The 24,435-nt window shown below is 42.5% G+C and overlaps 1 protein-coding gene across 2 annotated transcripts in view; it reads right to left on the reverse strand.

Annotated features, from left to right (window-relative positions):
* klf8 (Kruppel like factor 8) overlaps positions 1-24,435 on the reverse strand; it is a 66,975-nt gene that overhangs the window by 10,579 nt on the left and 31,961 nt on the right. Inside the window, exons 2-4 of one of the 2 annotated variants that reach the window (XM_019279586.2) lie at positions 22,883-23,248; positions 4,778-5,047; positions 4,450-4,684 (exon numbers count right to left, since the gene is read on the reverse strand). In XM_019279586.2, the coding sequence (XP_019135131.2) occupies positions 4,450-4,684; positions 4,778-5,047; positions 22,883-23,248 (871 nt within the window). Of the gene's footprint in view, positions 1-4,449; positions 4,685-4,777; positions 5,051-22,882; positions 23,249-24,435 lie in introns of both variants that reach the window. The other variant, XM_010737330.3, reaches the window with a different exon arrangement.

The following is a 24,435-nucleotide window of genomic DNA, read 5'->3' on the forward strand; positions in this document are numbered from 1 at the left end:
CAGCCCTTTCTTTCTTTCCCATATCAGCAACCTTTTACAATGTCACAGCAGGAGGAAGAAAATGTGAACATATGTTAATGAAAAATATTCCGCAGAACTCAAAGACAATGCTAATTAGCAATTAACTGGATGACAAATCTCTCGAGGCTACCAGAAGCCTCCGCTGGTTGTTCTCAAGTTTCGGCAAGCTGTTAGAAATACTGACACATTTTGGGTGTTCACCAAGGAGGATGAGTCCTTTGGGTTGTGGTCTAGCTTTTAAATTCTGGAAAGCTGAGGGTAATTGCTCTTAAGGTATTTCCTGATGAATTCTGGGTATGTGTACACACAGTAGAAAGATGACCTGCTAACTTTGGAAAGTCAGCTTGTAGTAGCCGTATTTCTATCCAAATGTATCACAAATTTTAACCAAATACTGAGTCATTTGTTAAAGAAAGTGCTAATGAATGTTTGTTTGTTTTTTTACCCACTACCGTTATGCGAATATTAGGGGTTGGTTCAGGAGATAAGCAGTAGGTGGCACCTATTCTCCAGTCAGAAAACTAGACAAAGACAAAGATTAAAAGAGGTTTAACGCAAATGACTTACTAATGGACCACGATTCAAATAACAAGGTAAGCAGAGGTCAAATTAAGCAGTAGCGTAGATTACAGTTTGTCAGGTCAATAGATGCTACCACTTCTCAAGACCAAGAAAAGTTTAGTCTGTTATTTCCCAGATGCTGGTAAAAGTGAAGGGAATTAGTCCCAAAGTAACTGTCTGGACTTGACTCAGGTATCTCTGGTATTTTGGTTTTCTTATTTCTTTTCTTTCTTCTTAATTGAACTGAACTGAACTAAACAGGTCTCTCCAGGTTCTCATTGTCTCTCACCCAATGCCAGCTGGGATAAGCTCCAGCTCCCTATGACTGTAATGGATGGATGGATGGATGGATTGATGGACGGACTAAACTGTTGTGAAAATAAGGACTGGATTTTGGAAATTTCTTCTTCATTGTTTCGTATCGAATGCAATGAATATGCCTAGAACTGAACAAATCTGTGGCAGGGTTTTATTTGTATGTGGTTGGCCTGTGTTGTGTGTCTGTTTTCGGGTATGTGTTGTTGAGGGTTCAAGTTATGAGAGTTTTGTTTTATTGTGCTCTGTGTTTGAATCCTTTGTGTAGTTGATTAACTTAAAACTTAAAAACATTCGACTGACAACCCTAATGATAATATCGTTAGGCGTTGACATAACTGGCACCCGAAGCAGCCAGTCATACTTTTACAAGTTGAGAGGGAAAGGCTATCTCTTTCAGAAGCTTTGTAATCCAACCTGGAAATTCATAGTTTTTTTTAAACTTTGGAAAATAAATCCATAAACTGGCAATTTTTTAAAAAATAACTTCTTAATTTTACAGTGTTGAAAACATTGACGTCATCATTAAAATGCATTGAAATGGAATACCAAGAGATTGACCCCGCAAAATATGCAGTAATGAGCCTGCTGAATTGCAGTCATGTAATTATGGTCACAGTCCTATAAGATGAATGTGGCGCTATTATGTACGTTTTATAGAGCCGTGGGAGCGATGATGTATTACCTGAAGTAAGTGTAAAAACTTAACAAAAAATATTAAATGACGTTTTTTCAAACTTTTCTAATGCGATACTACAAAATATGATGATAGAGACATGACTGGGGTGAGATTACAGAACATTTGGATATTTAAGGCTGCTATTATCGACAGTTTTGTGCCAACGATTGATCTAATGATTACGTGCACTTGAAAATGTCACCACAGATAATAATCTGCCAACTCTGAGGTTCTCGTCTGTCAGACAATCTGTCTGGATCAGACAGCAGCACTAATTTATTTAGTCTATTGGTACATTGCCCCCACTCTCTCTCTCTCTCTCTCTCTCTCTCTCTCTCTCTCTCTCTTTCCCCCTTTGTCAGTCAAAGTCTCTCATTCTTTTCTTTTTCCATAAATTCACAATTTGATTTCATGGGCTGCAGCTCATCAGAAACCCAAGCAAGTATTACCAAAGCAGAAAACGTGACATGAGCAAACAACAACAACAAAAAAAAGATCTATGAATCAAAATAAAAACATAATGAATGAAAACAAAAGTGCAAATTACTAATGCCCCATACCCTCCTCCCCCTCTCTATCTGCAGGAATGTGGCAGCAATACTGGTCAAAGTCCACCCAGCCTGCAGAGAGCAAGGAGGGGAGGGGCGGTTAGGAGGGTGACGCAAGGAATTTGGGTGGAGTATCTGTGTGTGTGTTTGGTGTGGAGAGGGTCACACACCAAAAGAAGTGTTCTTTGTCTCTGGAGATAATTAAGCCACCCCCACCCCTCCGCCACTGCTGCCTTCCCCTTTTCAAAAAGCAAAAACGACCCCATCTCCTCTCCTCTCGACCCTTTTCACCCCTCTCCTCCTCATCCTTCCTCATCCCTTGCAGCATACTCAACTCCCCCACCCCCACCCCTCCACCTCATCCACCCAGCCTCGCTCCCTTCCTTCCATCTGCGTCTACCTATCCTCCCACACCGCAAAACAGCACACAGACGAGCGAATGTCAGCCGTCTCCTGCCTGTTCGCTCTGCAGGTACACGAAGACACGCAAGATATCAAAGTTCTCATTTCATTCTCTCGCCTTTCTCCATCACCCACTCCCCCTGTCTGGTTCAAATCTTGGCTCTTTGTTTCTGTGTCTCCTTTTCAGCACTCCCGGGCTGTGAAATGCAGCAACAAAACAGAATTATAATGTGGCCTGCGAGAGCTGGCGGCGCCTTCACTGATAGCCGAACATTCAGAATCCACCTGGCCCTACTCGCAAGATTAGACGGTATTAGATTACATTAGTTCAAGGGACACTTGAATGATCCCTCTGAGGAACTGTGTAAAAGATTACTGTGCAAACTATAAGCTACCGTATATGTGAGATCATGTTCTTGACCATCTGTTGGGTTTCCTTTGGTGTAAACGATACAGATTGGCCAGGTTGGAAAATATGATACCGGGATAGTGGGAACATTACTTAAAAGAAGCCACATGGGGCAGGAAATATAATAAGACATGTTTTAAACAAACCCTAAAGCTAGCCAAACATATTTGAAAGAGAAACTCAAAACACGAAAATTTAAAGACCAACTTCCTACAAACATTTTATGTGCACTCAGTTCGAGTTTCACCCCAAAATAAAACTCTTTACTCTTTAAACTCACACCCAACAGAAAACGATGATCAAATCTACAAAAACAAGGCCAGAGTTGTAATCCAGAATCATCCTTTAAATCCTTAAAGTCCAGGGTGTCACTGTTAGGTGTGGTTACAGGTGCTGCGCTGTGAAACAAGCCGCCTTTCAGCCTGGTATTAAATCACTCTCATAGCAAGAGGTTGCTGCTACCAGATGTTGACATTAATAGCCGCTGAAGTTGCCAAACAGTGTTAAAAGCCTTAGAATTTAAGTAGAAAAGACATTTTGAGATGAAGTGAAATGAAATGAAATTATAACCCTCTGTGACACAAGAGTGCCTGTTCTTGTGCAGATGAGATCCCACCGGTCTGAGAGCATCTTCATGTGAGTTTATGTCACTGCCTGCCTCGTTCACATTCCTGAGTCGAGGCCGTGCTGGTTTTGGATTATAAAAACCAAGGTGAAGTAAACTGACTCCAACAAGGGACTTTACTGCAGTTTGTCAAACGGGCGGAGGCCTGTTTTGCCAGCTTGCCTGAGCAAATGTCAAGTTTACTCAGGGATGGATAACAGCTACTTTAACATCTCCGTTTGTCGATGCCTAACGTGAATTGAACGGATCGCGTGCGGTGTTTAAGGCGCGCCTGACTAATGGCTGACATGATGTTACCTCTGACTCCGACTAATATTAGTGTCAGAGAAGGTCAGGTAAAAGTTGAAAAATGACAGATTACTCAGCAACCTTTGTCTGACTCTGCAGGCCCCCGTTATGATTTATGAGACATCCAGAGACTCTCCCTTACAAAATATTAGAGGACTGTTGATATATTTCAGTCAGGAACATTTTTCTGCAACCTGTGTTACATTCCCTCCTACAGGTTCCCTCATTTAAGTGGGAATATCGATCATCTGGCACATAGGGAGAGCTCCGAGATTGACAAAGACAGACAGGCAGTCAGACAGCACGTCTTACATAACGCAAACCATCCCGCCTCAAGAAAAGAGTTGTACTCCTCTGAGACCGAAAGCTCCCCATAAATGACAGTGTGGGAAAGAGTGACAGGACCATGAAAAACAATGGCGGGTGAGGTAGTCGAAGAAGGAAAGAAAACCATTTCAAACTTGTCTCCTCACTGATTTGCTTTTTGCCCTGCGCTTTGTAACGTCCCAACGTCCTGAATTTAAAGATTGGAAACTGACTTAATATGACAAAAAAGCAGTAACATAACACCATCACAGCATCGTATAATTGCGCCACTCACCAGATCCTTCCGAGCGCCCGTCGCTGCCTATGAGCGGCACCGTAATGGCTGCTGTGGCGACACCGTCGGTGGGCATGGTGGTGTAGACAACGGGCAGCGACTGCACCACCACAGGGATGGTCTGAAGCTGGCCGACCTTGCTGGGCATGCTGACCGAGGGGATTGTATGAATGACATGGAGGATCTGCTGGCCTCCGGCGCCCTGTGTGGCCAAGATGGAGCCTGGAGACAGGACCTAGAGGTGGAAGAGGAAGGAGAATATGATTGGTCCCTCTAACTGTTCAACAACTTCACTAATTTAGTGGTGGAACTAGGAGTTTGGGGTTACCATGGAGCCTATCGATTGTACCGCAGAGGCGACTGGTGTAGCCGACAGGCTGGGTTGCGTCACGACACAGCTGGGCGCTGGGTTTACTGTGATGCTTGACGTAGAAGCGGGGAGCGAAGAAGAGCGAGGCTTGTTGAGTGACAGGTCAACGGGTTCGGTCTGGTCCTCGGCTGGGCACGGCTGAGGCGAGGAGGGCTCTGTCTTGCAATCTGGCGCCTCCGTCTTCACCTTCAGGTTTGTTGGCTGCGAGCAGTCGTCGCCTTCATCTGCCTGCTAGAGAAGAGAGGAAAGTAAGGAGTTTAGAAAGCGCATTGTACTGAAAGCTGACGGCAAAGTGTCCACACAGGGGTTTGCTCTGTAACTACAGACTGTGTAATAACTTTATAAACTTTCCACCGTCATTTGTTTCACTCTTCAGCAGTGTGCTGAGGCAGCACCGTCTGAAAGTGAAATTTAAGTTGAAGCGTAAAAATATTTTGTATTTATTATGAAACTGTGGCGGGACAAATTAAACTGTGGCAGCCTGTAATTAGTGGGAAATACTGATGATACTCTTAAAACTCCTGCTGATGAAATCAGTCAGCTGGTTGGTGACATAAGGGTGAGGCAGGTCTCATTCCAGCTTTTACATACCGACTGCTGAACTCATTTGTATTGTCAAACCGGTGTATTAATTAAACCATTGTAAGCACAGGGAAGTGCAGCGTGCCAAAAAAAATGCTGAGGCATGCTGCTTTTATTGTTTATAAAGCCAGCAGGGGCCGCACGAACCACCAAAACATTTTTAAAATTCAGTATTTTTCTCTTGTCCAGCGAGATTGAGGTGGACACACATCACCACAGCAGCAAAGGTTTGTAAAGCAGGAGGAAGTTATTTCAGTTATCTTCCATTCACTTTCTGCACAGACAGCGTTTGTGTGGCTGACAGGGAAATTAAGGAAATATTTGGTTCATTCATTAAAAAAAAAAAAAAAACTCAAAGAGAGGTACAAGGTTGAACTTTTTGTACAAAACCCGAGTTCACATTTCTGCTAACAGCTAAAGATTGCACATTTTAAGGTTCACTTGCAGATTCTGGGTCAACAGTTGATGAGTTCAGCAACTATAGCACAGCCTTTTGTAGCCTAACTGCTGCTGAGCCTCATGGGTATTGTAGTATTCAGAGACTTTTTAGACTCAACAGCTGGACAAAAAAAAGTGGGGGTGCTTTACACAATGATTATTGTTGTATTTAGGGCCATAAGTAGGGATGGGCATCATTAGGATTTCATTAATATTTATCGACAGTGTTACTGACAATACCCAAGATAATAATCTAAAGGTAGTTCATATTTATTATAATAGTATGATAATCAGTTACTTTATCATTGTCATGTTCATTTATTTTAAATTTAGTAAAAGGAGCCCATGCTTTTGAACGCAATGTTACATAAATACCCATTTATGAATATTGAGGATATCTATTAAAAGATCCGGTGGGAAACAGTATGAATACAAGGTGTGAACACATTTTTCAATTTTTCAGTAGGACTCAATACGTTTGCTTGCAAAGTTTGTTTTGAACCTGGATCGATGCTTTCACATAACTTGCATCAGGCTTTTTCATGCTACGCCCTAGTTTTCCCAGCCTCCTCAGAGGAACGGAGCACCCCATTGGCTTCGACAGCCACCCAGGGCTCAGCTGCCATGCAGCTCGAAAAGCACAGGGAACAATGGCTGCTGTGTGGGACACTGAGAGGGGGGAAGGCAGGGGGGGGCAGAGAGAGAAGGGCTGGGTATAGAAAGAGACTGGTACTGAGTATGAGAGGGAGAGAGAGAGCAAAAAAAAAAAAAGTGAAAGAGAAATAGGAGAAATGGAATGAGAAGAGGGAGCAGCAGCGAGCTTCCAGTCGAGGACTTGGCCTCAGTCCAGTTCAGCTGAGCGTAGCTTGGCTCTGGGTGAGGAGGAGAGGGTGGAGTCTCCGCTACGCCCTTTTAACGGGTCACACAGTTCAGATGGAGGCCGGGCTGTGTGACGGCAGAGGTTGGTAAACATCCGCCTGCAGTCAAATATCATTAGAGATGCAATAAACACAGCTAAAAAGGTCCATACTGGGGGTTTTGTATATTTCAGTGCATTAAAGGTCACTACATGTCACACTTAGTGTGGAGAATGATTTTCGGTATTGCAGGCAGCCATTTAAGTCTTTCTTTTTCTTCACACCAAGCAGAGATATTGAATTTGCTCCATTTCAGTGACAACTGGTCACCTTTTCTTTGTCAAAGTTTCATTATTCAGACATGCCATGCAGCCATAAGGAGGAACCACTCCCTCCCCTTGATTATGTGTCCAGGAACACGCTAAATGGTGCTTACAATGTGATGTTCAACAACAAGCATACACGCATATAGAACCTGCACCTAAATCTTAGAGCTCCATTGAAGGGGCTCTATAACGAGCAAACAGGAAAGGAAATGAGGAAGGAAAAGAGGGGATCACTAAGCAAAAGGCAGCATGGAAAAAAAAAAAATTTAAACCTGAAAAGAAGTGCGAAATAAGTGAGAGTGGATGAGGCAGAGTGGAGAAAAAGAGACGAGAGTGAGAGCGAGTGGGTGGGAAAGGCCTAGTGTTGCCATGGAAACTGGGAGCTATCAGCTGACTCCATGTTTTTCCACTCATTCCCCACCCACCACCCTTCCCCTCCACTCCCAGTCCGTTCATCTTCACCACTTCACCACCACCACCACCGCCTCTCCCTCCCCTTATTTTCTCTCTCTGTCTCCGTCACAACCACACACCCCCTTTCACCTTTCTCCCCACCCACCCCCCTCCATCCCCACCTCTCCCTCTAGCATCTCTCTCTCTCTCTCTTCACGTCAACCACACCCTTGTTTCTTCCCACCTCACCCTCACCCATCCCTCGCCGGCTTCATTTCCACCCACTCACTGTCTCGTATTTCTCGTTTCTCCTCCATTCTTTTTGTTCCCCCTCTACCCTCTTCTTCTCCCTCTTTTCACCGCTGCTCAGATTAAACACACAACTCTTTGCTAAAAATCCCCCAAAGAAGAGACTGAACTTTGCTTGAAAAAAAAAAACCTTCATTGAACCCCTACAAGCTCTGTGATCAGGGAGGCAGAATGAGGAAGGAAAAAATGAGGGAAGTCGGAAAGAGAGGAACTTTCTATCTGAGGACGGAATGATTAGCTTAAAAAGGAAGGATCTATTTCAGCTCAGTACACCTAGACTATACTGGATTATAAAGGGCGATTTAAGATTAACCAAAACACATTATTCATAGGAAAACTGAGCCTTTTTTCTATCGCCAATGTGGAAATCATGCTTCATGTTTTGATTAGTTTGGCCTTTAGAATGCCTGAATGTGGGACTGACCGGATATTTAGTCTAAGACTAAGACAAAACTAAAATAATAACTGGGACAAAACAACTAAAATATTGTTGTTTTGTACCAGTGTTAGTCAAAAGCAGCTCGAATTTTATCATAAAACTGTCACAATTTTATTGTTAGCAGGGCTAACTACCCAACTTTGTTCCCTTCTTTAAAAATATACACCATAGACCAGAGACTGTGTGATATTAGGTTTTTGCATATTCACCACTTCTAAGCAGAATATAAAGTTATCTAGTTATCTCCGGGTGGCTGCCTCCACCTTACACAGACTCACTCCAGGTTCAGGTCCACGCTACCTGTACCCATCGCAGACAACTTCACCAAGCAAACAGGACAACTTGATGACTTTACCCCAGAAAGCAGCATGGAAGTAAAGACAGCTATTGCCGATTATATCAGACTGCTCGACTTGGAAGAAGAATGATTTGAATCTTCGACTGACACCACTAACACTGGGTCTAAACAACCCATTGTCTTGAGTTCATCCACATATAAATGCCCCAAAACACGAAAAAACAATCAAATCTTCAGCCGTATCTACAAACACCTTGAAAAGGTTTCCACTGAGGATCCAGTTTCCACTGTGAAAAGAGATTATTCAATTACAAACAAACAAGAGATATATTTGAAAGGCAATTACTTTGCAAAACCATGAACATAAGAGATGTGTTGAGCTCAAGTCTAGGTATTAAAGGTGATTCAACCTTAGAGACATGTGGCTTTTGTATATTTCAAGTTAATGCCTATTTGCAGGCTTTTACCACAATACAACACTGCCAGTCTTGATTTGAATATCAACACACAGTGCCTCTTGTCTCTGTGTTGTCTCACAAAGGCAAGACACTGAACTTGAAATCCTAATCTTTAAATTGAAGCAAAAACCCATTTACATTTGTGAATCAGGTGACACCACAGTGTCCTAAAACAAGTCACTCAACAACTACAGCAATCTGCCAGCGCTGGAACACAATTCACCTTAAAAAAACCTTCAGGGAGCTAAACAAGGAGCTCGCCAGAGTACTCTCTTCTCTCACACCCGTGCGCTTCTCAGTTCAACTGCTCAGCCATAAAATGGGTCACCCAGTCTTCGCCTTGCAGTTAATTCATGTGATCTCTAACTTGAATGAGAGCGGGGTAGCAGCTGTGACTGCGGGGTTGAGAAAACCAGGCTGAGAGGCAGACAGAATCTGTCCGGAAGACTTTAATCATGTTGTACTCATAAAGATAAAGTATTGAGTGATTTACTGTAGCAATACAGCTCTGCTATCAGTAACCGTAGTGACCATGGAGTTGTTTTTTTTTTGTTTTTTAACATGGTACAGAGTGTTTTTGGCAGGCAAAGGATGGGTTTTTCATGTAACAGGTAACACTCACTGAAGGAACAATTAACACACCTTTGTCAGCAGCCACATGACTTATTTTTTTAGACAGGTTATACACGTGGGATCTACAGTGACAACTTCTGTGCCCTTCAGGAAATTACACATTTTAATGCTTCACATTTTCCCTTCTGCTCTCTAAGAAACTGCCTTAAGCTAGTGACTATCATAATCTCACGTGTTTTTTTTGTAAGGTGGCAGATAGCCAACGTACACAACCCTCAGGACACGAAGCAAAACGTTGATCAAATTGTATCCAGTGTTGCACATTTTGCCAGTGTCACAGCTGATAATAACGTCTCTTTTCCATCCATGCAACCTGATACAATAGATTACTTATTACTCCAGCGGTAAAAACCACAGCAGCCAAGTTTAGTTTCGGTTTACGGGGTGTAGTTCTGCCTCCCATAAGAGTCCCTCGTCCCTAAGGTAGGGAGTCTTGAGTGCTGAACTTCATTTACTCAGACACAAGCTTTGAGCGCTAATCCAGCATCAATCAGCATGTAAAGATGAGTGTTGCAAGTGTCATGTTCAGGAGAATGAGGTGTAAGTTATGTGGCTACCTTTCTAACTAGTGGGAGACAACAAGTGTATAATGTAGTACAAATTTTAAAAAGTATATTTGGTGGGAAACAACTAAATTAGAATCACTGAACAGATTCTCTCTACTCAAATCTTGCAAATGGCAACTTCAAACCATTAACAGGCGATTTCCGATCTGTTTATGCAGTTCTCTTGATTCAAATGATGGACAGAAGCAAACTAAAACTCAAACTAAAGTCATCTTGGTCTCTGTTCCAACAATCACCAACTCTGGTTTCAAAAGGAAGAGGTAGAAAGTTTAATTAGCTAAATAAAATGACAAAAATCGGCCAAATTAAACTCCAATATATTTATCCCAGTGTTTCCCAGACAATGATAGTGTAACTGTTAGCTGTGATGGGAACAGTACCGAAGTGTCCACATGGGCGTTTGCTCTATAACAACTTTCTGAAGTGGTCATTGAGTCAGCTACGGTGGGTCGCTACAGTCTAGGTAATTAACAGGAAACACTGCATCCTTTGCATGTCTCATTTCCAACGTTCATCCAAAGGTCACAGTTATGCAAAGTACAAACAAATACAACTGCAAAGTGTTGTTGACTTGAGCTGCCATTAATCCATTATCAGTTTTATATTTCCTAATCTTCACGTTTACTGTGGAAATGCAAACAGGTGCTCGTTTTTTATTTCCTGGGTATTTGATGGAGAAGGGCCAAAAGTTACTGTCCAGATGGCGCCGGACAGGACCAACAGCAGCCTTGGTAACACTACACTTGCTGCACCTCCTGGCTTTTGGTGGAGAATATGATCTTGTGTGGCAAAAAAAAAAGGGTGAGGAAAGGACAAAACAAACAGCACACACAGAAACAGAATGGTGCACATAGTAAATTAAAAAAAAAAAAAAAAAAAACAGCTTAATATGCTTTCAGTCTCTGTCACTGCCGTTATTATCTACAGGAAGAAATCAATAGGTCCCGAGGTGAGACAAACAATACTGTGACTGTTTGTGAAGGAGAAGGGAGGGTGGAGGAAGAGAGGGAGGTGAAGAGAGGGATGAGAGGATAAAATAAGGGTGAAGGGAGAGTCACCTTTGGTATCGATTTACTGAGAGTGTTTATGCATCAATGTCATCTGTGATCACCACTGTTTATTTATTTTTTTTGTTCAGGGGGAATCTATGCTTATTTTCTGCATACATGTACTGTATGCAATAATATCCTGTGTGTGTTTCTCAGGAGGTGCAGTGTGAAGACAGATATGGACGATCGAATGAAAACCGAGCAAAAACAACAGCTGGAGGAGATATTAACCACATACACAGAGACATGTGCAGCTCCACCCCTTTACACCCAGACCCACCCAATGAAACACCAACCCTGCAGTCTATTCCCCCCTCTCTGTCTCTCTGTGGTGCACCCACCTGTTAGCAGGCTGATCCCAGCACAGCTCCCCGTGGCCGATAGCCAACGCTAACACTGACTCTCAGCCTAATGTTACCCAGTGGGAGTTGCCAGTGTTGATTTCTCCGGGTGCTTAGTCATTCGTTCTACCTAAATGCACACACAGGAGATCCTGAGTCGAATCTTGACTTTACTTCTGAGTTTTAATTAAAGCATGAACGTAAACTGCAACTTCAGTTTCCCCCAGTTAAAAAGAAAAACACCCTGCTGCTAATCGGAATATATTTCAGAATTTTGGTTGAAAAAATAAACAGGAAATAGGTGAAGATGTGTAGATGAGTGGAGGAGTTCAATTAAGGCCTGGATGTCTAATTATGCATCTGTAGCAGACAACGTATACTCTACCCACCTTGTAATTGGTGCTACAACTGTACGTGATTTTAACATATATAAGAGTAATTAGACTGAACAGAGGTATTTTTTCCAATCAGGAATCCCATTAGCTGCGCTTTTTAAATTATATTTTCATTTGGGGACAGGTACAGAACAATGACATTGCTAGAGGACAAGAAAAAAAGTTTTCCAACAATCTGAGCTAAGAAGCTTTACCGGTAAGATGAGGACATAAAAGAACCAAGGAGCTCTGCAACAAACAAACGTGGAAGCTATTACTGTACACCATCGATCACTTCTATATAAATAGTTTACATAATCAGGCTAACTAACTGGACTTGTTTAAAACTTGTGTTGTAACGCCCCAATCCACTCACACAGTTGGTAAAGTCCCATCTAGCAACATCTCCACTCCTTGGATATTCAATAAAATGTAATCATAACAGACAGAAACGATGCCAGACGGTATGCAAACAGGATCCAGGCTGTAAACAAGATTTTTCTGTCAGTGAAAATGAAGAAAGGTGAAACATATTATTCTGAACTGTAATCTGTTGTAACCTTTCCTTTCATTCTCTCTTAACCTGCATTATGGCTCATTTGTCAGCATCCTATGTTTCCCAGCATCCTCCTCTTCAGTAAGTTTTCAGATGGAATGTCACTAAAGGCAGACTCAGTGTTTAATAAGATGAAGGCATGAGGCACACACAGGAACCGCCCTCCTATCATTTACTGCTGAGGGTGGAGAAACATAAACTTGTCTATTCACTCCAGCAGAAACAAAAAGCAGCGGTTAGGCGAGTCTATTGATCCATCAATTATTTCAAAATCGTCACCTTTGTAAATGGAAAACCCCTGAACATCATGGCATGGTCATCGTGGCACTGAAACTTTCAACACCAGCAAATGCTCACCGCCCGCGACGCCTCGGCTTAACTGGGGGGAAACAGACTGTTTGTGTTGGAACCAGGTGAATTTATGTGAGCACAGATGGTAGATCTTTTTTTTTCCTTTTATTCACTTGGTTTAATAACATCATATTTTTAGAGCTGAGTGGCTTGTTAACAGATTTCTGCAGCTGACGTCAGACGACTTGAGGACGGTTTCATGGTGCGAGAAGGGGGAAGCGGTGGGAAAAAAGTGCTATAGTCGCGCCTCTTTCAGATGCAACAAAAGACAAAGATTTCCATAATAAAGAGACAAATATACACACATGCACACACATGTACCAGAGTCGTATCTGGTTCCTGTCCCAATCAGAGCAGCTGTTTTTACTTCCTGGAAGTGCTCTGGAGGAAGTGGGCTGCCAACAATGACATCATCATCTTGCACCAGCAGAGGGAGCTGCATCTGTCCAGTATCTGCACTGCATTTGTCTTTTCACCCCCCCCCCCCCACGCTCCTCACATCATCTCTCTCTCTGTCTGCATCCAAAAATTGTGAATGTGCTGTCCTTTGAATGGACTGAATGTTCAACACACACACACACACACACACACACACACACACACACACTAACACTCGAGCAAAGCCCTCCTGGCAAAAGCGCAGCAAAAAGGCCTCTAACCTCTCATGTCTCATGCTCACACACACACACAAACATATGGGGAGTAATAGAGTGTGTGTGTGTGTGTGTGTGTGTGTGTGTGTGTGTGTGTGCTGTGGCCTGTCTTTGTGCATGAGCAATCCTGGAGGACAACTGACTTGTTTATGTGCGTACATTGGTCACACACACGCACACAGACACACACACACACACACACGAAGAGACTCATTGTGAATGTTTGTGTGTGTCTGTGTGTGTGTAAGAGAGAGAGAGAGAGAGAGAGAGAGAGAGAGTCTGTGTGTGTGTAAGAGAGAGAGAGAGAGAGAGAGAGAGAGAGAGATTACAGGGGCTATTCACTGTGCTGTGCTGGCAGGTATTCAGTATGTTTGTGTGTGTGTTTGTGTGTGTGTGTTTGTGTTTGTGTGTTTTTCGCCTTTGGCTGAAGCAGTGAGTTAGAGAGAGAGAGAGAGAGAGAGAGAGAGAGAGGACGACGAGAGCGAGTGGAGAGCGAGAGAGAGAGAGAGAGGGAGGCTGGTCTGGAAAGGTGGAGGAGGAATTGGGAGGGGAGGGGGAGGGGGAGGAGGGGTCAGGCTACACAGTCTTTTCGGCAACTCCCGCCAGAGCCGCGGTTGCCATGGTGACGGGGCGAGCGGAAGCAGAGCCTCCCTCGACATATCCTATTAGGGCGGGAGGGAGAGAGAGAGAGAGAGAAAGAGAGAGAACGAGGGAGAGGGAGTCAAGTGTGAGAGTTTGAAAGAGAAAGTAAGAAGAAGAAAGAGATGCGATAGGTGTGTGTGTGTGTGTGTGTGTGTGTGTGTGCGCGCGCATGCGCGTGTTAAGATACTGACGCCCAACAATGAAGACGCCTAATAACTTTTTGTCCCAGCAAAAATGACATTTAGTCTCCTTCTGATACACTAACGACCCCAGTTAACTAAGCAGCTTGTTTGTCGCAATTAACTGCCAAACTGCTTGAGCAAGGCACTTCACCTACTACTGGTTGTCCTTTACATAGTAATGTTAATGTTATATAAGATCTTAATAATAATGTCCTCTCCTGAAATCGCAGCTGCTTTCAAAACACTCATCTACGATTGTCTACCAACGTTCAGTCGAGCGTGGTGTCATGCTGCGTGCATTCTATCCACAACCGTTAACGCGTACAGGCTGCAGCGCTCTCATACTTATGGGAGTTGTCATTGCACAGCATTTGTCCAGATTTCCACTAGAAAGTCAAGCAAAAGTAGAGTCTGAACCCTGTCAACAGACACACAACCCACAATTAATCTGCTGCTTTTCACGTGAAACTGAAGACAAAATGAGATATACAGTAGTAAACGACATTTTGAAAACACCACCTTGGCAGAGATTGAATATTATATTCCATATTTATGTTTTCATTAGTGTGGAAGCACCTGAAAGAATTGTTGTGGTTTGTTACCTTAGAACAAGCCTTTTATATCTACAGATGCCGCAGGTCCTCTTCCGTGGCATAGCCCACCGAGTTGAAGTTATCATAACGATAGTTTGGACAAGGAAAAAGCTGATTAATTGGCCAATTAGCACCACATCTTTGAGTGCACAGTCCCGTAACAAATCGCTGAGAACCAGGTATTTCAAGAAGCCACCAGCAGACAACAAGACGCACAAAGCACAAATGAAATTGAAGTCCACCACAGTGGGTTTGCAGTTCTCAATACAAAACCCACAGCTCAGCTAACAATGATGGAGTTATTTTCTCAATGAAAAATTCCCTCTTTGGGATCCCAGGAAGCAAACAAAAATACTCAGTTTGAGACTCAATACAGCCACTGGCCAAGAGAAATAAATCCAACTGATGCCTTTTACATCTACTCAACAAGCTCAGTGATTCACCGACATCTCCAGAGTTTTAACTCCCACAGTCTGGCCAATCTGCTGCTGCCGACTCCACGTAATGGCAGCCATGTTAGCCGTTCCAGTCTGATGGTAGTGATTAAGCGAACTATGAATTATGAACTTTTGGGTTTGTTGCCAGAGGTTGGCAACCTTATCAGTCATCACTCTCAAGACAGTCTGGGCCTCTTCCTGGTAAAAAGATGTGCCTTTCTTTGATTCCAAACACCACTGTAGATATTCCCTGGGTTGACATGTGGGTGTTGACTCTGCAGTTTGAGTGGTTACAGGAACTGATCATCTCCACGTGACTGGTGGAGGCTCCAATTCCAAAAAAAAACAATCTTATGGACACAGATGAATCGTAAATCCTTAGTTTCTACTGTAGCCTGGAAGAGACAAACTGAACGCTGGCTCCAGAGAGAGCCTTTTGCGTTCTTAGCTTGTTTTGTGGTCACCTTAGAGTGAGGGGAGGTGGTTGCAATCAACAACTAAGCCACTAGATGCCACTAAATCCCACACACCAGTACTTTAAGGTATTTTTCACCATTTTCTGAGGATTTACACAACAAATAATCAATCGACTAACTGAGAAAATAATAGATAATTTATGAAAATCATTAGTTGCAGCTGTAGTAAGTCAGTACTTTATTTTGAAATGTATGCAGCACAGCGCTAGAAACTGAATAGAGCGATTGAAACCAATGTTTATCTGGATGTGGATATTTCCATATTTCCTTGGTTGGACTTTAAAACTGTCCTCCATTATGAAGCAAATAAAGAATTTCACTTGTATCATTGTTTGGCGTCACCAATAGCAGATTACTAGATGTGCTACTTACAGACAAATTTAGCTCATTCAGACGATCCTCTCCTGTTCCTCCTTTGTGTTTTCATATCTGTGCTTTCTCTCCTGGATGTGTTTCATCCTTAGGGACCACTGAACACAAATAGTTTGATTAATTACCATAACGAACGTCATTAAAAACAATCCAGACTGCACTATTAGGAAAAATTACATCCTGTTTTAAACAAAGGCTGTGAAACCGGAAAAGGCAGACCATCGTCTCGCCAGTGTTATTGTTTGTTTACAGCGACGATGCAAATGAGTCAGAATAAAAGTGATAATAGTGAATTTGAGTAAACACAACAGATGTAGAATTAAGTGGGATCTGAGGCGTTTAAGTGTCTTTAGGCTCCCGGTGGAGCGAATACCAGGAGGATCTGCTTCCTGGAGACTTTATCTTTGGACAGGAAACTCCACTCCCTCTGTTCGAGGCAGCCACAGAGGTGTGGTCAGCACACACACACATACACACACACCCTCTGCTTAATGATCCCTTACGTAATACTACTCCACCCAGCCCCCACCCTTTACTAACCCAAACCATGCCACAACACAACACACACATATATTAGCCCCTTCCCCCCATCTCCTCAAACCCTCACAGCCTCACACGAACACATCGACATAATTCGGCTTGTTTACTCTGAAATGTAACATGTTTTTAAAAAGAATCAGCCAATCCTTCACACAATCGCCAGCACCCAATGCTTTGTCTTGACGATACATTTTCTGTAGATTATCTGGCACTCAGTTTTTCTATTAAGCAAAATAAATGATCAACTGAGATGATCAATAAAAATGAATAAATGAAACACTGAGAACATGGCAAATAACCTTCAGAACAGTGTATTATGTGTTTATCATAAATTTTTGATTTTTAGACTTGACAAAAACACTGTGTTCAGAATAGTTCAGAAACACAACAATCACAAAAAAATTATGTCATTTTTAGGTATTTAGGTGGTAATTTAAGGTTTTATATCAGTCCAGTATTGAGCCTTGGGAAACTCCACTCATCATTCTGTTATGTCGGGATATAAAGTTGACAAGTAGCTTCTTGATAACAGAACATTTTTAATGTATGACTAGTTATATCAAAGCTCTAATCCAGCTATCTTGGAGCCAGTGGTGACATGTAATTGGCTTCTTTACTAGTGAGAGCAGATTTATAACCTGCCAAGAAAAATGATGATGGTTGATTTATCAGTGGAAATATGCCTCAAAGAAAGACTGAAATTATCTGTAAATTCAGTAAAATGTGCAAAAAAAAGAAAGTGGCTTCTGTCCTTGTTGATTTACTGATCATACAAATCAAAGGTTTGTATCAAAATAATCACTCAAAGTGCCAACAAAAAAGACTTTAACTGCAAGAACGAAGAAAAGTAAAGATGCTCCGCATGGACCTGAATATGACACAAATGAAATATATACTTGATACGGTTTCCTTTCATCAGCTAAACTTAGTCTTAGTGGTTGACCTATATTTAATTTAGCAAACTTAAACTTAAAACACGCTGCAACCATCAACAACACATGCTTCAACCCAACTTTCAATGAAGACAAACCACCACCATGAGACATTCAGAAACACCAAAACCTCTAATGGCTCCATTCTGGTAAGTTTTTCATGACCTTACCCAGTCTTTTGTTTTCTGGTTTTCCTTTTTTCAGTGCAGCTCATTCCTCACATGTAAACAAACTTGACGTGTTCGTGTGAATTGGGAACACAATTTTGACACAATGTTGCTTTAAATGGCTTAAAATCACATTGGAAGGTACACAAATGCAATCTGTACCTACATGTGTCAGCTCAGGGTGAAGAACGGCTAGTTTCCTGACCTGCATTTGACTTCCCTCTTAACTTTACCTCCTATTTCTGCTCCCAAACATACCACTCCCTGCAAAAAGAGCAAGTTCTGCCTAACCCACCCACATTCTTACATACCATCACAATATGCAAATCTACATGTGCATTCAGTGTAAGGATTGGAGGGTTTCTCGGATTAGGGTCACAGTACCTGCTTAGCATTTCAATCAAAGCAACACAACAATAAACACCTTCCAGTGTCACCATGCCATCATTGCAAGTTGAGCTTACTGACTGAAACTGTACTCTGCCTCTCTAGTAATACAAAACTGTCATGTCAGTCTGTTTGACAGGAAGCTATCAAGCCACAGACAAGCATTTGACATGACAAGAACTCCCTCTGACCAAAGCACCGTCATTATTGCAGCTTGTGGCGAGTGAAAATGTCTAACAGTTTAACCAAAATATATTCCTCCATAATGATTCCTATTGGCCTAAATGCAGTATTGTGTTTTTCATAGTTGATTTAATGATTCATAGGGTGCTATGACATGACTGCAACTGAACAGATTGTGGTACAGTTTTTTGACCAGATTTCCAACCCATTGAAAGCTGTGCACTGCTCAGGTGAATGAATATACCTGTAATATTTACCTAAAATAGTTCCACGATGAATTCATTTGATGTTTTTGGATGAATACATGCAATACAAAGTAATTTTTGTTAATTCTTGTATGCTAGAGAGTGGCACACAAGAAATAATCTGCTGGTCTTCATTTGTTATGTGCATTCTCACCACTAAGCCAATCTCCAAAAAACTGAGCAACTCCACTTGACCTTCTCAATTCATTTTATGGTCATAGACAAAAAACTTCTTCCGTTTGCCCTTCAGTTTCTCTGAAAAGGCCTGTTAACACTGTTAGGTTTCCTAATGAAACCAATGGGAGCAGTTAGCCTTGGTGTTCATCTCCTTGCTGCTGGCTGTATGGAGCCAACAAAAAAAAAAAAAACACTGAAGAGAGCACAGGAGGACAAAATGGATGGCAGTCATAATCCTGCATTGCAGCCTTTCCTTATCTGACTGTCCACACCCTCTCCACCTACACCTCCATCCCTTCTATCTCTCCTCTCTCCATCTGCACTCCTTCCTCATCTGTCTCCCCGCCGCCAAAATGTGACTTTTTCTTTCCCTATCTTCTCTACCCCTCAACGCTTTTTTTCCCCTAACACTACCTACACCTTTCTCTCTTCATACCTCACCCATCTTTCCCTGTAGCTGACAACACCCTTCCCTCCTTCCTCAGTATGTTGGGTTAATGGCTGCTGTAGTGTGCCTGCGACTCCACGGGCCTCACCTTATCATTACTGCTCACGCCCTTTATTCTATACCCTCTTCTGTCTCCGATTATAACATGTAACCGGTTATAATTATAACCTATCAACTTAACACTAAAGTTCAAAATGTCAATTATGTACCAACATGTATGCACTGCTTTCCTTTAAGTTCTGCTTTAGTGACACTCAAACACTGGAAACATATTTATTACTTTTGATTATATTTAATTAACAGATTAATTCTGGCCTCGCTATGTCCCTAATCAGGATGAGAAGCTACACCCAGCTAGTAGACAAATATTCATAAATATGAGCTGTGTAAGTTTGTCTTTGTCTCAGCCAGTTAACCACATATCATGAAGAACATAATGTGGCCTTTTGGAAGATAAGAAGCAGAAGAAATAATCTTACCATCTGATGACAGAGAATTTAAGTTGCAAAAAGGTATAATCGATCCTTTAAATGTAAACAAAGAGGCTAAAAATTCAAAACCAGGCACTGAAACCGCCCATAGTCATTATTACTAATTGACACGTCTCTTAATTCAGGACAAACCTAAAACTACATTTTACTTAAGAATGTTTACATCAATAATATATGTAAAGACAACAGAGAGAAACAGGCCTATATTTATGAGCCGTTAGCAAAAAAAATCGCACATCTTTTATTGTTAAGGCTTGTATTTGCTGTCATATATTTATGTGGTAAAATGCACTTAATGCTGGATAAAAGTGCCAAATAAAAGTCCGGGACAATAACAACAACTAAAACAGCTCCAAATATTGTTGGATCACCAGAGTCGAAAATGCGGCCACACATGAAACACAAAAAAAGTCTTTTTTTATAAAGTGTTCATGTTATCTTATCATCTCTAAATTGCCTTCTCCGACCATGATTTGTAGACCTGGACAGCACATTTGGTCATGTTAATTTACACTCCTCAAATCCTTTGAGACATCTAAAGTCCTAATAAAAGAGAAGTCGACTGAAAGATACAAATGCGTCTCTGCTTCGGAGAAACTCTCCAGTTCAGTATAAATCATAAATGAAAACGATGCAAATGAGTTAGCAGACAATCTGACAAAAATAGTGCCATCCTGAGATATAAAACCATTAAATGCATTAAAGCGACATGCAGGGCAACCCTAGCAGGCAACTGGATGTCAAGAGGAGGCTTTTCTCCTCAAAATGATTTACAGACTCTTGTCAGGGCTTTTTGGCGCTGTGTGACCTCTGACCTACTCACTATTTGCCTCATGGAGCTTGTTCTCCTGATGCTCTCCCTAAAGTCACTCAGGATTAAAAACAAACAAAAGGTCGACACTGCTGTTTGAAATGCAAAACCACAAATGTCAACACGCTGAGAGAGCAATTAAGTGTTTGTTTGCAAAGTGTGACTTTCTATGTCATTTTATGCGCCCATCAATCGATTCCAGTCACGTTCGGGACAACCTGCTCGACTCACTTGCTGTCCTGAAGACAAGCAGAACGACTCATCATCATCTTTATAATGCAGAGAAGTCTGTAAAAGTCTGCCTCCATTCATTTATCCACCGCTTACTGCATATCCTGAGTTACAGGGGGTTAAATATTTTGCTCAAAGACTCCAGCAGCAGCAGTTCCTGAGAACAATGAGGTGTTTTTTCATTCACTCTCCCTGTTCAGAGATTTTCTGCTAGAAAAGAAGAAGACCAAGACTAAGATGACAAAGAAGAACTAGACAAAGAAGGAGAACAAGAACAAAATGAAGAACAAGACAAGGAACAATACAAAGAAGACCAAAACAAAGAGAAGACGAAGAAGGACAAGACCAAGAAGACCAAGTCGTCATGAACAATACGAAGAAGACATAGACGAAGAAGAACAGGACAAAGAATGCTGGGACAAAGAAGAAAACCCAGACCAAGATGAAGAAGACATAGATGGAGAAGAACTAGATGAAGAAGATCAAGAAGAAGACTTTGAAGAGGAATTGGGTAATAAACATGATAATAGCTACCGTAACTGATCAAAGGAAAATCATCACCATCATTATTCTACATCTCACTAAAACTAAGAAAAAACATCTGACGCTCGTGATCTTCATCGCAGTCCTCTCCAAACTCCTCCTGTACACAACAAACACACCATCCAATCAGCTTCTGCTCCAATCCATCCCTCCTAACCCTCAAGAAACCTCTCCCTCTATCTATCACCTATTCATCACTCCAGTCCCCCCCATCAATTCTGCTCTTGCACTTCCTTCACTCAATCTATCTACAGATCTCCATCTATAATCAATGCATCCCTCTTTCTGTCCTCCGCCCACCAATCTACTAACCAGAATTTTGATTTTCTCTCATTCCTTCCCCTTCGATTCCTGCCATACATCCTCTGGCTTCGAAGGAAACTTCTTTCATCTAACATTATTTCCAAAAATGAAATAAATCTTCAGACTGTTAATGCAACAGAAGAAACGGTCCTTAGCACACCTGTAAAGTGGAGTGATGCATAGAGATAAAAGTCAGCGGTCTTGTCCGATCAAATTACCTGGTTGCAGCTGTTGTATAATAAGGTTTTGAAGAATGCCTTTGCTCTGTTCGTCTCTCTGTCAGACTATTTCCATTTACTTGAAACAACTGATTAAATTCCACCTTGTTTAGTGATCTGAATCTGAGGTTTGATAACTGAAAAATAATAAACCCTTCCACAAACAAACTCCACGTGTAAGAAGAGGAAAGGTCACTGACTGGTGACCTTACATAACACGCTGTCACAAGTAAACCTGGGAGGAGTTGTTTCCAAAGAACACGCACAGATACTAAACCGCAGAACTACGAAATGCAGTATAAACCCAATCAGTGTCAAATGTTAGCTAGGCTGTGTTCAGACAGGCACCACATGGGACTCATTCATTTGAATGGAGCAACTGCATTGATGCAGCAGGGTTCATACCCACCACAGCCTTTCTGTGGGAAACACTGCAACTATCCCTCATGGTGTGTTCAGAGACCGTTTCTATACCAGACCGGTGTGCAGGTTGTAATTTAAAAAAATAAAAAATAAATTTTGTGCACCAAGAACTTACTTTTCCTCTTCGCCATTGTATCTGGTGTTGTGACAACCTTAGTGCACAAGTACAGCAAGAACTGTACAAATATTACACAGGAAGTCAGTCTAACTGTGAAGTCTGGGTGTTAGTCTACTTTAGGCTAACCTGGTCTGTTCACAACCTGTGTGATTAACTGTTTCTTGGGTTTAGCCTTAAGCTATCTTGCAGTGTTTCCAGATCTCAGCAATTAACTTGGTTAGTACGCCTTCAAAAAAAAAAAAAAAAAAAAGAGTTTGCCATATGGCTGCCATGTTTACTGTGTAGAAATCACAAGATCAAACCAGGAAGTTGGAACATGAAAAGTCTAATCCAACACGTGTTGAGTGTCAACCCAACGAGAGCAAACACGTCTGATCGTGAGCGCTGCGAGTCGGCAGCCACGCCTTCCCACGCCCACCTGACCTGATTTCTTCCATCCGCATGTTTACCAATCCTTCCTGCTTGATCACCTCTTCCAATCAATCAACCAATCACCTCCCTTAACCCCTCCTCCTCCTCACCGTGCACTCCATCTCCTCTGGCTCTGGTTTGATCTGTACAGACGGCATGTCTGTCTCGCCCTCCTCCTCCTGCACCTCCTCTTCAGCTTCCTCCTCCTCCTGCTTCTTCTTCTTCTTCTTCTTCTTCTTCACAGACTGTGTCGCCACTTCCTCTCGCTCCTCCTCGCCTGCTTCCTCCTCGTCCTCCTCCTGTGGCGGCCGAGGCCTGGTCGCCGGCTCCTCCTCCTTCTCTTCCTTCGGCGGAAGCAGCAGCGACGACGATGGCGGCGGTTGCTGTTGTTGGGTCAGGGCGCTCTGCTTGGCCAGGCTCCTCTGCTTTTTCTGGGTGCCGACGGCACTCTTCTTCTGCTTAGGAGTCGACTGGCACTGGGGAGGAGGAGAAGAAGAAGAAACAGAAGGTGAGAGGAGGAATCTATCACAAATAGAGGAAGAAGAGTAGGAAGGAGGAGAAGAAGGGGGTTTGAGTTAAGGGAGGCGGAAAAAAAGGAGGGGGGTGGGGAGGAATGGTAGAGAAAATCAGGAAGAGAAGGAAGAAAAGCCAAAACTTCCAGGGCAGGGGGAGAGGGTGAAAGGAGATTTGTTAAAGGATTTGAAGAAGAAATGAGGAGTAAAGTGGGCAGGGGTGGGTGGTGGTGGGGGGTGGTGGGGAAGGAATGGAAGAGGAAGGGGAAATGTGAAAAGGGAGGAGAAAAGATAAGAAGGCAGGAAGAGGGACAGGTAGGGGAGGCAGGACGACAGGAAGTGGCAGGCTAGATATTGGAGGAGGGGGGAAAAAATTACCTTTGCTCTAAAAGGTGACTAAAAGAAAAAAAAAAACCTCACAAAAATCTGCATGAAGAAGGGGGTAACAACACACACAGACACACACACACACTTTAAAAAAGATAGAAAATTAAAAGGCAAAGAGAAAGACAGAGGAGGCAGAGAGACAAAAGGCCTAATCCTGAGGCAGCCAGTGAGGGAATGAGAGCGAAAGAGAAATAACAGAGGGAGAGAGAGAGCAGGGAGGAGTAGCCGTGAGCTGACCCCTCCCTCCCTTTCAGTGGCAGGCAGGCGGACACACCCTTCTCTGGAAGCCTAGCGAGACACACACACACACACACACATAGAAAGAGAGAGAGAGAGAGGTGTGGGGAGTGCCGAGGAAGAGAGACTCAACACACACATCCAAACACACTTCGAGCAATGCACACACCCCTTTCTCTTCTTTTCTGTCTCCATTTTCTCTCCATGTCCACTTCCTTTCTCAGACACTTCTCTGATCTGAGAATTACCAGAGCTCCAACGGATAAAACTGTACGAGAACTTACTTAATAGTTGAGCGAGCTGTGTTTCTACAGATGTAAACCATCGGCTTCATCTCAGCAGAAAGAACTTGGTAAGGGCGTAGCATTGGAGTTTCCATCCCAATCCCGAAAAACAATACTTTAATGCACATATTTGCTTAATAAAGTTCTCGAATGTTTAATATCATCAAAAAGACAGGAATGGTCAGAGAACTTTGTCTAAAAGTGGCAGCATTATGACACTGTGTCATAAAAGGTAAAGTCTTA

The sequence above is a fragment of the Larimichthys crocea genome, chromosome III (assembly GCF_000972845.2).
Source record: "Larimichthys crocea isolate SSNF chromosome III, L_crocea_2.0, whole genome shotgun sequence".
NCBI lineage: Eukaryota > Metazoa > Chordata > Actinopteri > Sciaenidae > Larimichthys > Larimichthys crocea.